This window comes from Cinclus cinclus, unplaced genomic scaffold (assembly GCF_963662255.1).
Source record: "Cinclus cinclus unplaced genomic scaffold, bCinCin1.1 SCAFFOLD_32, whole genome shotgun sequence".
NCBI classification, from domain to species: Eukaryota; Metazoa; Chordata; class Aves; order Passeriformes; family Cinclidae; genus Cinclus; species Cinclus cinclus.
In genome coordinates, this window is record NW_026912098.1 from 3,251,071 (window position 1) to 3,267,594 (window position 16,524).

The following is a 16,524-nucleotide window of genomic DNA, read 5'->3' on the forward strand; positions in this document are numbered from 1 at the left end:
GGCAGGGCTTGCAGGCTGATGCCATTTGTCCTTGCTGCCCCTGCCATCCCACTGCCCCAGCAACAGCCCCGAGCCACCCGTGAGGGACAGGCCCTGCTGTCCCAGGCCTGGGCTCAGCCTTGGCCTTTCTGCTTCCTCCAGCCAGCCCAGGCCTTGCTCAGCATTGCAGTTCCCTGCTCACAGCCTTTGGCTCCTGCAATCCTGCCCTCAAGGATCTGCTCTCCCCAGGCCCTGGGGAGCCTTGGGCACTCCCTGCCCTCACTCATGGCGGCCACTGATGCTCCAAGGCACTTGCAGTTTTGCTGCTGACTCCTGCAGCAGCTTCTTCAACCTTCTCTCAGTGCCTCAGGCTCCTGCCATCAGCCCCAAATCCCCAAATCTGGGCATCATTAAAATACACAAAGGCCTTGGGAGCTCTTTGTCTTCCTTCCATTGTCTTCAAGCCTCCAGGGCTTGTGCAGCTGCTTGCAGTCACTTTGGGACTCTGTTAGGGAGGGGGATTTCAAAGTGCACCTCATGCTTTTTAGTTTTAATCAAGGGCATATTATTTTTATTTTTCAGCTCATTGCAGAGGAGATAGAAAAATGATAGATCATTCCCCAGGTGATGTTGATGCTGAATGTCTCCCTAGGAGATCTGGGCACAGAGAAGAATGATCCCTTTCAGGGCTGACCCTGTTTGGACAACCTGCTCCTCACCCCCACCCTCACCGTGTCTGATATTGCCCACCTGGGACTGATATCCAGAAACATAAAAACAAAATCCCTATAAATTTATTCTTATAATTACAATTAAAGTAAGCAATAAAATTATAAATATATTTTCCTTATAAAAGGAAATATTAGCAGTTTTTCATTTAATAAATGAAAAATAATTCAATTTACTAAAGACATTTATTTTTGTACTTCTAAAAAGAAACATTATTTTTGATTATCTAATTTTAGTTTTTATATTAAAATCTATCAATTTTTTAGAAACCAGAGAAGTTACAAGTCATTGGATCGAAGCAACACAAATCCTTTAAATTATTGGCTGTTGATTTCTCCTTCTTTATGCTAGTCTTTTTATCAGTCCTTTTATAAACCTTTTTATGCCAATTTGGGATCTATGGAAACTTTTTTGGGGCACATTTGGGGCAGATTTGGGTCTGTGGAGGGAATTTCGAGAGAACTTGAGGGTCTGGAGAACACTTCAGGGAGCCGGGTGGGCACTGGGCAGGGCACTGAGGGATTCTGACGGACACCTCGGCGTCCGGGGCAGCTCTTGGGGGTCCGGGGGGAAAACTTGGAGGTCAGGGAGGGGAATGTGGAGCCCTTCGGGGTCCGGGCGGGCACTTGGGGGGCTCGAACGGGGCTCTCTGGGGCGGGGGGGATGATGGGAGTTGTAGGCGCGGGTAGAATACTGTTCAATGGAGCCGCGGAGCATCACGGGGGTTGAAGGCGCAGCCGCAATGTCTCTCTGTCGGGCGCGGTGCATGACGGGAGCTGTAGTCCCGGAAGTGTCTCGGACGGGGCATTTGGGGTCCGGCAAGGCACCTGGGGGACGCTTTTGAGTCCGAGCTGTGACTTGAGGTGTTCAGGACGGAACGTGTAAGGTTCGGCAGCATTTGGGGGGAGCTTGGGGAGGTCTAACGGGGCCCTTTATGGCGCGGAACACGGCGGGTGTTTTAAAGGTGAAACTGCGTTATATGGGGCTATGGGGCCGCGGGAGGTGACAGGAGATTAATTCCCAGAAGTGATTGTAACGGGAATCTATGGCGCTGGGAGCAATCAGGGAATCCGGAGCCGCTTTTGGGGGCTTCTGAGAGGATGGTGAGGGGGCAGTTCGGGATCCTGGAGAGTGTGGGGGACGCTTATGGTACATGGGGGGAGGGGGCAGATAGCGGAGTTCTGTGGAGCGCGGGGCATGATGGACGTTGTAGTCCCAGCTCCAATGGGGCTCTAATGGGCCGCGCTGCATGATGGGAGTTATAGGCAAAAAGGAAAAGATGGCGCCCTCACCAGGCACCGCCCCCATTCCCCGATCCCCGGCGCTGATTGGCTGAGGGCAACGATGGGCGGGGGTGGGAGCAGCCCATTGCACCCCTCCAGTCCCTCCCAGTACAGCCCAGTTCATCCCCAGTACAGTTCAATTCAACCCCAGCACCTCTCCAGGCCCTCCCAATACACCTGAGTTCATTTGTATTCTCTTCCAGTTCTCCCCAGTGTCATCCATAGTACACCCACGTCATCCCCACACTATTCAGAGTGTCCCCAGCTTGTCCCAGTATACCCCAGAATTGCTCAAAGTATTCAAAATTTGCTCCAGTATTGCCCAGTATCAGTCCCAGTATGTCCCAGTGTGTCTCTGTGTACGCCCACAGTCCATCCCAGTCCACCCAGATTCCCCCTCAGCATTCCCAGTGTTCCCCAGTGTGTCCCAGTCCTCCCCAGGGTTTCCAAGGTAAATTAAACGTCTCATTGTTGCCATGGCACCCAAACCCAGCAGTGGGGTCAGTGCAGTGTCCATGGCCACAGCCCCTGGCAGTGCCCAGTGCAGGTTGGGATGATGATCCACCCTCACAGCTGGCCCAGGGCAGCTCTGCAGTGGTTTTGGTGGCACCTTGGGCTGGCACACACCTGAGGAGTGTGTCTGTTTGCAGTGGGGGAAATTAGAAGATTGCTTCAAGAAAAAAGGAAAACCCCTTTGCCAGATCTCCTGAGGAGTGACCCTGGATCAGTATCGGTCACTGAATGCTGCAATCACCTCTGCTCTATAGAGAACAGTAATAAAAAGGACACCATTTAAAATAGGAATGTGGTTACATTTCTTAGAAGTTCTTCTTGTAATATTTGTCCTTAACTGAAGTTGAAACTTTCCTCATCAACTGCACCAGACCAGAGGGAAATCAAGGCAGAGCTGTGGTTTGTTAGGAAACCTCTCAAGAGCTCCAAGTCACAATCAAAGTCCAAAGTTTCTTTTACTTTTAATGGTTCCCACTGAGGGACACAACTGAGAAAGTGTGCCCAGGTTGCAGTCAGAGCAGGAAATTGGAGGCAGTGATGACAGGAGGGGACAAAGAGAAGCCAAGTCTTGGTGGCCTGGGGCACAGCAGGGTCTGTGCCACCAAGGGCTGTGCGCAGACACCTTGTCCTGAGCCACTGGGGCCTCCTGGCACAGCCCCAGCAAGGCTGGGCACTGTCAGCCCTTGTCCTGCCCTCAGCATCCCCCCACATGCCAGTGGCCTCAGGGATCTGCTGGGACCAGTCCCTGGGGAGCCTTGGTCAGGAATGGCCCTGGGGGCTCCTTCATGCTCCCAGGGACTGCAGGTTTTTCCATGGACTTTGGGTTTTGCTTTTGCCTTGGAGTCTCTGAGAGCTTTGTGCAATCATGGCCTCCCATTCTCTGCTTTAATTAGTCTCTTGAGAGCCTTTCTCAGTAACAACACTCAGTGGGGCTCATGGGATCTTTAAGGTACTTCAATTTTTGAGGTGCTTTCCTTTGTCCTTTCATCTCTCAGTCTCTCAGATGTTTTTGGACATTCATGGCCCCCAATTCTCTCCTCGAAGGAGTCAAAGAGAATCCTGTTAGGGATGGACCTCAGTGGAACCCATTAATGGTTTGAGACACTTTGGGTTTTTCTTCTGACTCTCAGTCTTGGAAAGATAACTGCAATCTCCTCTCAGGTCCTGAGGTTCAAGGGCTCAGCACCAAATGCACCACGGGGCTCACTGGGATCAAGCAAGTCCTGACAAACCACGGCTCTGCCTTGATTTCCCTCTGGTCTGGTTCAGTTCATCAGGAAGGTTTTCAATTCCACTTAGGGAGAAATATTTCAAAGAGCTTCTAAGAAATATCCATTCCTATTTTGAATGAATGGTTTTTAATACTGCTCTGTTTAGAGCAGAGTTGACTGCAGCACTCTGTGACTGATATTGATCCAGGGTCTCTCCTCAGGAGGTCTGGCCTGCTCAGAGGAGCTGTGACTTGAGGTCTGACCCAGTGTGGACAACCTTGCTCCATATTCCCCAACTCCATCCTGTCTGTCCTCCCTCATCTGGGACCAGCTTTGCTTGGAGAACTGGCTGCACTCAGACAGAGACAGGATTTTCCTTTACTTTTCTTAGAAGAATCTAGAATTCCTAACTTTCACCATTAAAAACAGAGTCACTCCTCAGGTGTGTGCCAGCCCAAGGTGCCACCAAGGAGGTTCCCCGATCCCTAAGGCAGAACCCTGTAAAGAATGTTTGAGACCTTTGAACTCCTTGGTTCCCTGAGGCCATGCAGTGTCACAAAGGTCCCTTGGCTCCATGAGGTTCATTGGTGTCACCATGGTCTCTCTCCCTGGTTCCAGGAGGTTCATTGGTGGCACAGTGGTCTCACTCCATGGTTCCAGGAGGTTCATTGGTGTCACCATGGTCTGTCTCTCTGGTTCCATGAGGTTCATTGGTGTCACCATGGTCTCTCTCCTTGGCTCCAGGAGGTTCACTGGTGTCACCATGGTCTCTCTCCTTGGTTCCAGGAGCCATCACAATGTCACAACGGCCCCCTGGTTCCATGAGCTTCCTGCAGCAGGACTTCCCCTGTGGCACAGCAGAGCTCATCTGTTCTGTCCATCAGCTGGGCCATCACTCAGGGCATCTTCCCCCTCTCAGCAATTGCTGAGATAACCCAGGCTGGACATCTGTCCTGTGCTGAGTTATCTCTGGTGCCAGGGAGGTGGAATTCCCAGCTGACCATGAACATCCTGCCTTGAGAGCAGAATGAAGGGAGGGAGATAAGCCTTGAATTTCTGAGTGACACACACTTCACTTTACAAACTATAAAATATACACAGAACTTTCTCCATACAAAACTCTTCTGCATAGTCCCTGGAAACTGGCAGGGCTTCACTCCCAAGTCTGGATGAATCTTTGTGGTTCCTTTTCTGGAAGCTGAGTGAAAGGGCTCCATGTGCACTCCCTCATCAGTTCAGTGGTAAGTTACATTGGCTCCTGATCTCTGCTATTTCTTCACTAGCTGTAATATAGGTAACTTTATTGTGCACTGCGTTTGTATCTACCTGTACTTCTTTTGTTTATCCTTTGCACTAAGTATTTGATTTAAAGTCTCTTGTCTGTTAATCTTGAGTCCATTCAAAATATATAATTCATTTTATACTAGACATAATTTGCCATTAGAAGGAACTTGTGAGCAAAGGCAATTTGGGTTTCAGGTACTTGAATCAGAGCTACTTCCAGAAACCTGAGCATAAGGCAGAACTTGTCTAAGCTTTCACTGAATTTGTAACATGTCATTTAAAAACAATGAGCAAGAATATATGGTTTTCCCATTTATTCTTTTCCAGGTTATAGATGGATATTGCCAATCTCCAGCTGATATTGATCCCCAGCACCTCCTCATGCTCTCTGACCCTTTATGGCTGACAATCAATCACACTCTGTCCCTACCCCCACCCCACCATTTCCCTCATCCAAGCCCTGGCACTCAGAGCAGCCCAGTGCAAATCTGAGCTCCCTCCAGTCCAGGCTGTGCCTGCAGCTTTCAGGTCCTTGGCACCAAGTCCCAGCTGCTTTCCTTGGAGAAGGAGCTGCCCCAGACACAGAGGGATGTTCATTTGGGGTCAGCAAACAGAAGCCAAGGCAGGCCCAGCTCCATGGCAAACACAAGTGCAGCCCAAGGAGTGCTGGGCAATGGAGCCACATGCAGGGGTGTCCCCAGGGCTCAGGACTGGGGCCAGGGCAGTTCAATGTGTTCCTTGCTGATGTGCACCAGGCCATGGAGGGCACCCTGAGTCAGTGTCCAGGGGAGCCCAAGCTGGCTGGGAGTGTGGCTGTGCTGCAGGGCAGCAAGCTCTGCACAGGGATCTGGCCAGGCTGGAGCCATGGGCCCAGGACAATTGGATGAGCTTCAGCAAGGCCAAGGGCCGGCTCCTGCCCTGGGCTCACAACCACCCCAAATCCCTGGCCGTGCCCTGCCCCTGATCCCCACAGCCTGTCCTGTTTCCTTCATCCCTGCATTGCCAGGGACTCTGTGGGACAAGGGAGCTCTGCTGTGCCTATGGAGGGAGGTGCAAGAGCCACCAGTGCAGTGGGCACCAGAGCTCATCAGGTTTGTGTCCTTTGGGGGTCAGGAACTGCTGAGACTCAAAGGCACAGAAAGGTTTCCCTTGAGGGCCAATATAAGAAACATAGCAATGATATAATTTATTAAACATCAAAATTCATCCCTCAGCTCTGTGCAATGTCAAAGCCGTATCTGATGTGTCCACCATGCTCAAGGAATTTCAATGCAGGGACAGTTTTTGACAAAGATTAGAAAGGGTGGTTCTATGACGAATGAAAATATTACTAAGATGCTGATTGGTGTGGAATGACCAGAGAAAAACTGCAGGGGGAAATCTGGGAGCAATGGGAAGCACATGGAATCATCTGGTCTAGTGAGGAGATGTCCTTAGACGAGGCCATTTAAACAGGAGAGCTGGAAATTCCCAAATGACGAGGGACATAAAATTAAGGAGAGTAGAGTGGTTACACCAGTAGAGGGGAAGAGCAGGATTTCTTCTCCTGTCATCAGTGAAGTTCTAGGAAATTTTTTTCTCTTCTGGTGGGAAAACTTGGATGTTTCTTCAAGTACTGAAATGCCCCAACTAATGAGATGTGCTTATGAACCTCATAAGCATCAGGTCCCCTACAGCCCCAGAGGGTTCCTGTCCCATAAACATCTGCTCTGGCCCATTCCAAAATTGAGAGAAGCATTATCCTGGGAATATCAGGGAGCCGAGGTTGGAAGGGACCTCAGCAAGTCTGCAGCCCAAGCTGTCACAAACTGGGTCAGACCAAGTGCTTCAAGGCATGATTTGGTCTGAATTTGCAAATCCCAAAGGACAGAGACAAGGCAGCATCTCAGAACCTGTGTGAGCCCATGGGAACAAAGCTTTTCCACATGTCCTGTCTGAGCTCCCCTTATTCCCCTTGCCTGGGATAAGATCTGGCTTGACATCTGGGCTCAGAGAGTGGTGGGGAATGGTGCCACATCCAGTATGTTTGCAGGGGTGTCCCCCCAGGATCAGTCTGAGCCCAGTGCTGTTTAACATCTTTATTGATGATTTTGAGAAGGGAACCTAGTCTACCATCAGCAAATGTGCAGATGGCACCAAGCTGGGTGTGAGTGTGGATGTGCTGGAGGGTAGGAGAGCTCTGCAGAGGGACCTGGACAGGCTGGATCCAGGGCCCAAATCCAACAGGGTGAGGTTTAACAAGACCAAGAGCTGGGTCCTGCACCTTGACCACAACAACCCCTGCAGTGCTCCAGGCTGGGGACAGAGTGGCTGGACAGGGGCCAGGCAGAAAGGGACCTGGGGGCAGTGATGGACAGCTGGGTGGGCATGAGCCAGCAGTGTGCCCAGGTGGGCAATGGCACCTGGCCTGGATCAGGAATGGTGTGGCCAGCTGTGCCATCACTGATCTGTCCCCAGCTCTGCACACAGACATTGCTGCTGCAGCTCCAGGGAAGGGAACACAAGGGGCATCTGTCATGAAAAGGCTTTTGGGATAGGCTTTATTTCATTTAAAATGATCAAGAGCTCAGCTCTGAAGTCACACAATCCATAGGTCACAGTAAATTTGGAGGGGAAATTAAAGGGAGAGATGGCAGAAATATTTGGCATAGTTCATGAATAATATTAAAAAATTAAAACAAAGGGATAAAAACCCTCAGATCAAGATAATTGTCAAAGACTTTTAGTACAAGAGACACACAGTAATTGGCAACCACTTAAAAATTTCTGAAATCCTCCAGTCATCAGTGTCCACACGGCAGCCTTGAGCTCCTGGTTCCTCAGGCTGTAGATGAGGGGGTTCAGGGCTGGAGACACCACTGAGTACTGAACTGACAAGGCCAGATCCAGGGATGGGGAGGAGATGGAGGGGGGCTTCAGGTAGGCAAATACACCAGTGCTGACAAACAAGCAGAGCACAGCCAGGTGAGGGAGGCAGGTGGAAAAGGCTTTGTGCCGTCCCTGCTCAGAGGGGATCCTCAGCACAGCCCTGAAGATCTGCACATAGGAGAAAACAATGAACAAAAAACAACCAAGTCCTAAACAGGCACTAACTGCAAGGAGCCCAAGTTCCCTGAGGTAGGAGTGTGAGCAGGAGAGTTTGAGGATCTGGGGGATTTCACAGAAGAACTGGCCCAGGGCATTGCCCTGGCACAGGGGCAGGGAAAATGTATTGGCTGTGTGCAGCAGGGAATAGAGAAAGGCACTGGCCCAGGCAGCTGCTGCCATGTGGGCACAAGCTCTGCTGCCCAGGAGGGTCCCGTAGTGCAGGGGTTTGCAGATGGACACGTAGCGGTCGTAGCACATGATGGTCAGGAGGGAAATCTCTGCTGAGAGGAAGAACACAAAGAAAAAGAGCTGAGCAGCACATGCAGAGTAGGAGATGTTGTTGGTGTGCCAGAGGGAATTGTGCATGGCTTTGGGGACAGTGGTGCAGATGGAGCCCAGGTCAGTGAGGGCCAGGTTGAGCAGGAAGAAGAACATGGGGGTGTGCAGGTGGTGGCCGCAGGCTACGGCGCTGATGATGAGGCCGTTGGCCAGGAGGGCAGCCAGGGAGATGCCCAGGAAGAGGCAGAAGTGCAGGAGCTGCAGCTGCCGCGTGTCTGCCAATGCCAGCAGGAGGAAGTGCCTGATGGAGCTGCTGTTGGACATTTTTGGTGTCTTGGCATGGGGATCTGTAAGAACAGTAATAATTCAATAGTTTGGTTTGGAGATGACTTGAAATATCCCAGCCCAGCTTGGTGTCACTTTCCCCCCACTGCCTGCCCAGGGCTCTGCTGCCTGGAGCTCTCCCTGCCAGCTGCTGCTTCCCTGTGCCCAGGGCTGGGCCCTGCCAGTGCTGCCAGAGCCCAGCCCAGCCCTGGGGGCTCAGCTCTGCCCTGCAGACCCCTCCCAGCACAGGGCACTGCCAGGGCCAGCTCTGCCTCTGCAGGCTCTGATGGCAAAGTCAGAGCAACCCTGAGGAGGCTGGAAAAGCAACACTGATGCTGCCTGTAAGGGACCCTGTGCTGATTTCTTTCTTTGCCTGGTTTATTCAGAAATGAGAGAAATTGTTTTTATGGTTCTCAACCTCAACAGACATGTGAATATCAATGTTCAATTTTCCATCTAGGCAACCCTGAGCAGTAGATTATAAAATCAGGATTTTCTCTTTTATGCAGCCCCTGACATGCTGTGCTCCCTTTATAATCTATTTGGAAATGTTCTGTCGTTAAATGTCGTGCTGGGATCAGTCCTGATCTATGCACCATCCTCACCACTCAAGGAGAACACTTCCAAGTCTCACCAGCTGTCTCCCTCCACCCAGACCTTGTCCCCCAGTGCTGTCAGCAGCTCCCAGGGCTGGCTGAGAGCTGTCCCTGGCAGGCAGCAGAGTCCCTGCCCAGCACAGCACCCTGGGCTGCAGGACCCTGCTCTGCAGGACAGCCCTGGGCACCCCTGGCTGCTCTACAGGAGAGAGAATCAGAGAATGTACTCACAGAGTCTGCAGGCATTGGGATGTTTCAGCTTTAGGAGATCCCTGCAGGAGCTGCAGCTGCATTGTCCTGCAGCCAGAGGCTTCCTGTGTCCAGGGCTGGGAGTGATTCTGCCCCAGGCACTTGGGAGCATCTTCCCAGCTCTGACTGATTGAAGCTCTCTGTGCCTCTGTGCTGTGCCTGGGGTGGCTGCAGGCAGTGCCCTCAGCCCTGCTGGGCTGGGAGAAGAGCTGCTCATCAAGAGAAATGGGTTTTTAAAGCTCTTCTTGGTTTCCAAGTGCTCCTTCTATGCCAGGATCCCAGCCCAGCTCAGCAGCACAGACACAGCACAAGGACTTTAATGACCCTCTTAGAGATTCGGTGCTGTTTACACATGACTCAGTTCCTGAGAGAGTGTGTTCAAAAAACTTGTGAAGAACTCAGTCTCAGATTGAAACTTCAAAATATCTGAAACTTTTAATAGATCCCACTGAGGGAAAGGACTGAGAAAGTCTCCCCACGTTCCAGTTAGAGCAGAACACTGGAGGCAGTGATGACTGGTGGGGACAAACAAGGGAAAGGTGTCTGTGATGCTGAGCAAACCTGGATGTGTCTCAGCAATGCCAAGGGCCAAGGGCTGAGCCCCAGCCCCTGGCAAGGCAGATCCTGTCCCTCCCTCCTTGCTCAGGGCTCTTCCCGGGGCACTGGGCTCTGGGGATGTGCAATGCCAAGGGCAGCACCATGGGGCGGCCCCTGCCAGGCTGCTGAGCAGGGACAAGGAGGCAATGAGGCCCCAGCACAGCAAGGCTCACTTGTCCCCTGCTGGCCAAGGGCCCAGGGCCAGCAGCCATGGCCAAAGTGCTGCAGCACTTGGCTCTGGCAGGGCCTTTCAGCTGCTGCCCATCCCTGTGCCCTCTGCAGCCCAGGCTGTCCTACGGTGTCCATGCCCTGCCCCTCTGTCCCTGCAGGCTGTCCTCATCCCCCGGCTGCCCCACCTGGCTGGCCCCTTCCTTTGCTGACAGCTCTGCGTCCTGCCTGCCTCTGCCTGCACACACAAAGCCTTGGGCTGCTCCTGACTCCTTCTGGGGGATGTGCTGCACCACAGCCCTGCCCTGGGAGAGAAATTTCTTTAACCTTGGGTCCATTCTGAACCATCCTATCTGCTCTTGGCATTAATTCTTTCTTCCTCAGCCTGTTTTTAGCTATGTCTAAAGGATCCTCCATCTATGAAACTTCCCTTGAATCCCTCCCTGGGCTCTCTTCTTCTGTCCCCAGTCTCCACTCCACTAAACACAGAGCTGTTTTGTCCTTATACAGAGGTCATGTTCTTGCTGTCTCCAAACCCAAAATTTTGAGATTCACAGAATTCACAGAATTTAGAGATTTCACAGATTGAGTAAGTTGGAAGAGACCTTCAAGAACATCAAATCCAACCCATGACCTAACACTTCAACTTGACCCTGGCCCAAAGTGCCACATCCAGTCTTTGTTTTAGCACATCCATGGATGGTGACTCCACCACCTCACCGGGCTGATCATTCCAGTACTTTTATCACTCTTTCCGTCAAAATCTTTTTTCCTAATATCCAGCCAAATTTTCCCTCATCCCCCGGATTTCAAAAATAGTGCACCTAATCAGTCGTCACCTGGGCATAGACTGGGAGGTCCATACCCCATATGGTCCCCAGTCAAGTGGCCGAGTAGAGAAAATGAATCATTAAATTAAGCAGCAAGTTGTGAGGCTAGGACAAGAAGCTAATTTACCCTGGCCTCAAGCTCTCCCACTGGCATTGATGGGGATCTCAACCAAGCCAGGAGCCAAAGAAAAACTAAGTTCCTTTGAAATGCTTTATGGGAGACCATATGGAGTGCAAAAGGGATTGTCCACTGAAGTGGGGGAAGAAAGGATGATTGCCTGTATGGTAGCCTTAAGTGAGAAACTCAGAGAAATTGAGAAACATGTGGCTGGAACTCAGAGCAGAGGGACAGACGGAGCAGTGCAGGACACACAGCCTGGAGATGATGTGTATGTTAATTCTCTTACAGAGAAAACTCTGGAGCCACAGTGGGAGGGTCCATTCCAGGTGCTCCTTCCTGCCTTCCCTGCAGTAAAGATCAAGGAACAGAGTGCCTGGATTCACCATTCCCTAGTGAAAAAGGCTACAGAAGCCCCTTGGAAAGTCATACCAGGCGACAATGAACTGAAACTTAAACTTACTCAAGCAAAATGAGTACATTGCAGTTGAGAACATTCAGTAATTTAACTTGCAGAAATCTAGTCAAAAGACTGTACTTGTATATATTGGTCAAGGCTGTGCATGTTTAAGAACCGCTTGTGCTTCTGTGGAAATAGATGATAACAATGGAATCTTACCTACTAAGAACCATTCTAATATTTATATTTGAAATTTTATCAGGACTGTCAGGTATGCCTTTTGATACTTGGCACCAGTCACATCCCACCAGCTGATGAGATCTAACTACACAATATATCATAAATTATCACCTAGACCCATTGGAATGAACATTGCATTAGGAAGGTTCATTTCATTAGTAATGAAACGCCAGAACTCGACAAAAATCCCGAAAGAGATTCAGAAAATGGGCAAAGGATTCTAGTTACAGTCTAGAATGATATAAAAGAGATAAGCAAAGTGTTACAAAGAGTAAACCAGGGCCCAAATCATCACTGGTGGAATGCGCTCATTGGATGGTCACCAACTACAGCTGGGAATTTGAACACACTTCACCACCCTCTCATTGTCATACTGACATTAGCAGATGTGAGTCTGGTGCTGTCTATTGCAATACTTGTTTGGAATTGGAGGATGTTAAAGTGGAGAGCAGCACTGACTTCCTTAGGGGCAATACATGGAGATGCAATGAGGGATACACGCTGAGAAGAGAGAACTGTGGAGGTAAATTGGAAAAAGGGAAAGGTATCGATATGATTAAGTAAAAGAATTTGCTAATTTTCTAGAAAAGAAGGGACTGAGACAGAGAAATTAAGAATTAAGAATCGAGCATCAAGAAATGCTTTGAGTAAAAGGGGGCTGACAAAAGCAAATGGAATTCCTAAACATTGACTGTACTTACAAGAACAGGAGGAGAGCAAAGTTACAAGATGAGATAAAGAGCTAGAATGCACAAACAGGATGCAAGGACCACAGGACAAAGGGGTTTTTCAGAGCCCTGAAGCAGGAAAACTGGTATCAAAGTCCAGAAGATGATCAAAGGACTAAAAAGAGCATGCACAAGCAGACAAGGTGAAAAGTTCAATGGAGAAGAAGACTGTTTACTTCATCCCAAGGACCCCCAGAAGACCACCAGAGTGACCAACAAGGAGCAGTGCTCAGTCCCACAGAGGTGTGGAGCTAATTTTAATACAGAGCTGGGACAAGCAGGGTTAGGAAATGAACATGTGTTAGGTGAATGGTGTAGTCCTGGTTTGTAGAGAATAAAAAGAGAGGCACTGTTGGATCCCAGAAACCTGGGGTTTTTGAGGTTTCTGTGCTGGCAGGCACTGACCCACTGGAGAGCACTGCTTTTGACCTGAGGCCTTCCTTGGAGATGGCTTCTAGATAGGAGTGATGAAGTTCAAATGACGAGTGTGTAGTGAAATAGAAGTGTGTGCTTTCCCATGGTGATGGGTTTTAAATTGGAGGGTTTTATAGTACAGCAATAGGTATGAGACAAAATGGAGGATCTTTTGTGTTGTCTCTTTCAGTTTTTATCTTCCATCTTCCTCTTCCTTCTTCATGGGTTTCAGGTAGCAGTTTCTGGTTGATCATTCAGTGTCACCCTAAGGGACATGGGAATTTAGTTATTGGGTTGAAAGCATCAATGATACAGGTGTTAATTCTCTATTGGACTCTTTAGCTCTGAAAGACCTTGTAGCTACATGTGTCTTCCTTTCCCACAGGAAAAAAGCAACTTTCACCTCCAGGCACCCATGGCCAAAATTTGGGAATCCACCTCCAGAATTCCCTATATCCAAGAACAGCTCCCAGACAAAAGCTGCCATGACTGACAGGTCTGGCTGGCCTTGGCTTCCTGAGGGCTGGCTCTCATCTGCCTTTTGAAACACTGGGCCTCCATTTTTTCTTTCCTAAGGAAAAGAACTCTTCTTCCATTCAGGCACAACCAAAATTGAGATTCTATCTCTAAAAATCCCTGTGGCCAAGGATTTCCCCCAGATGAAAGGTGCCAGGAGAGACAGGTCTGGCTGGCTTGGCCTAAGGGTGGCCACCTCTCATCTTCTTCCAAAGCACTTGGGCTTCGCAATTTTCTCTCCTATGGATGAAAACATCCATCTCGACCACACGCCCATGGCCACAATTGGGATTCCAGCTCCAAAACTCCATACATTCAAGGATTGCTCCCAAGTGAAAGCTGCCAGAACAGAGAGCTCTGGCTGCCCTTGGTCTCTGGTGGCCGCCTTTCATCTGCTCCTGAAACACTGGTGTTCTGTGCTTTCCTTCCTACAGAAAAGAACTGTCCTTGTCCTCCAGATTTCCATGTCTGAAATTGGTATTCCACCTCTAAAATTCCGTATATCTAGGGATTACTCCCAGACAGAACCTGCAAATAGCAACAGGTCTGGCTGTCCTTGGCCTCTGGTGACTGCCCCACATCTGCCTCTGCAACACGGGGGGTCAGCTGTTTCCTTCCTATGGAGATGGTGGTGACACCTTTGGGACCCCGTGGCACCAAGTTCATCACTGTGGCACTGCTGGGCTGCATGGTGCCAAGGGGCCGGTGTGAAGCAGCAGGGCTGTGTGGAACCAAGAGGCCATTGTTGCATTACAGGGCCTCGTGCAGCCAAAGGGGAACTGTGATCCTGCAGGGCACCGTGGATCCATGGAGAACATTGTGGCATTGCAAGGCCCCATGGAATCATGGAGACCACTGTGACACTGTGGGGTCCCATGGAACCAAGGGGACATGGAAGATCTCTGGCTGGCCTTGGCCTCCTGGGGGCCACCTGGCAGGTCTGGCTGATCCTGGCATGTCATGGGCTGCCTCTCATCAGTCCCTGGAACACTGGGGCTCTGGGCTTTCCTTTCTAAGCAAAAGAGCCATCCACCTTTGCAGGTGCGCAAGGCTGGAATTGGACCTCATTGTAAAAAGTTCTCCATATACAAGGGTTGCTCCCAGCCAAAATCTGCCAGGACAGACAGCTCAGGCTGGCCTTGGCCTCCTGAGGGCTGTCTCCCATCTACCATCACACACTGGGACTCAGTGCTTTCCTTCCAGTGGGAAAGAACTGCCCTCCTTACCAAGCTGCCAATGCCCAAATCTGGGATTCCACCTCCAAAATTGCATTTGTCCAAGAACTGGGCCCAGACAAAAGTAGCCAGGACAGACAGGTCTGACTGCCTTGTTCTCTGGTGATTTCCTCAGACTTTGAGCAGAATGTTTTCATTTGCCAACACCTTGGAGATGGTCCAGAGATCAGTAGGCAGCACTAAATGGAATGAAAGGACACAGTGTCAAATTGTTTAAAGGGAACAATTGGGTTGGATATGAGGAAAAAAGTTTTTCAAGGAAAGAGTGATAAAAGTACTGGAATGATCTGCCCAGTGAGGTGGTGGAGTCACCATCCATGGATGTGTTAAAACAAAGACTGGATGTGGCAATTTGGGCCATAGTTAAGTTGAGGTGTTAGGACATGGGTTGGACTTGATGTTCTTGAAGGTCTCTTCCAAACTAGTCAATCTGTGAAATCGCTGAATTCTGTGAATTCTGTGAATCTCAGAAGTTTGGGTTTGGAGGAAGCCAATGTATAAGGACAAAGGAGCTCTGTGTTCAGTGGAGTGGAGATTGGGGACAGAAGAGAGCCCAGGGAGGGATTGAAGGGAGGTTTCATAGATAGGGGATCCTTTGGACATAGTTGAAAACAGCCTGAGAAAAAAAGAAAGAATTGATGCCAAGAGCAGATGGGATGCTCCAGACTGGACCCAAGGTTAAAGAAATTTCACTCGAAGGGCAGGGCTGTAGTGAAACCTGGCATCCAGAAGGAGTCTGGAGCAGCCCAAGGCTTTGTGTGTGCAGGCAGAGGCAGGCAGGATGCAGAGCTGTCAGCAAAGGAAGGGGCCAGCCAGGTGGGGCAGCCGGGGGATGAGGACAGCCTGCAGGGACAGAGGGGCAGGGCATGGACACCGTAGGACAGCCTGGGCTGCAGAGGGCACAGGGATGGGCAGCAGCTGAAAGGCCCTGCCAGAGCCAAGTGCTGCAGCACTTTGGCCATGGCTGCTGGCCCTGGGCCCTTGGCCAGCAGGGGACAAGTGAGCCTTGCTGTGCTGGGGCCTCATTGCCTCCTTGTCCCTGCTCAGCAGCCTGGCAGGGGCCGCCCCATGGTGCTGCCCTTGGCATTGCACATCCCCAGAGCCCAGTGCCCCAGGAAGAGCCCTGAGCAAGGAGGGAGGGACAGGATCTGCCTTGCCAGGGGCTGGGGCTCAGCCCTTGGCCCTTGGCATTCCAGAAACACATCCAGGTTTGCTCGGCATCAGGGACACCTTTCCCTTGTTTGTCCCCACCTGTCATCACTGCCACCAGTGTTCTGCTGTACCTGGAACCTGGGAGACTTACTCAGTTGTGTTCCTTACTGGAATCTATTAAAACTTGAAGAAACTTTGCAGTTTGAATATGACTTTGAGTTTTTGTGAAGATTTTAAGCACAGTATGGGGGACCGTGTCTGATGTAAACAGCATCCAAGCCTCAAGAGGGTCATTAAAGTCCTTGTGCTGTGTCTCTGCTAGAGAGCTGGGCTGGGCTCCAAGGACACAGAGGCAGCTCTTGGCAACCATGAAAAGCTTCAAAAAGACCTTTCTGCTGATTTGCAGCTCTTCTCCCAGCCCAGCAGGGCTGAGGGCATGGCCTGCAGCCAGCCCAGGCACAGCACAGAGGCACAGAGAGCTTCAATCAGTCAGGGCTGGGAAGATGCTCACAAGTGCCTGGGGCAGAATCACTCCCAGCCCGGGACACAGGAAGCCTCTGGCTGCAGGACAATGCAGCTGCAGCTCCTGCAG

The 16,524-nt window shown here is 50.6% G+C and overlaps 1 protein-coding gene across 1 annotated transcript; it reads right to left on the minus strand.

Annotated features, from left to right (window-relative positions):
- Window positions 1–1,683: 1,683 nt before the first annotated feature.
- LOC134057328 (olfactory receptor 14A16-like) lies at window positions 1,684–8,689 on the minus strand. Its single transcript, XM_062514319.1, has 2 exons — window positions 7,753–8,689; window positions 1,684–1,832 (listed from the first exon to the last, which is right to left on the minus strand). The coding sequence occupies exons 1-2, from the start codon at window positions 8,687–8,689 to the stop codon at window positions 1,684–1,686; spliced, it is 1,086 nt and encodes a 361-aa protein (XP_062370303.1).
- Between the last annotated feature and the right edge of the window lie 7,835 nt (window positions 8,690–16,524).

Coding starts and splice junctions, on each gene's coding strand:
- LOC134057328 (XM_062514319.1), bottom strand. CDS start 8,689: ATGTCCAACAGCAGCTCCATCAGGCACTTCCTCCTGCTGGCATTGGCA. Junction 1,833..7,752: donor ATTTCAGAAATTTTTAAGTG/GTTGCCAATTAC, acceptor CACACTCTCCAG/GATCCCGAACTGCCCCCTCA.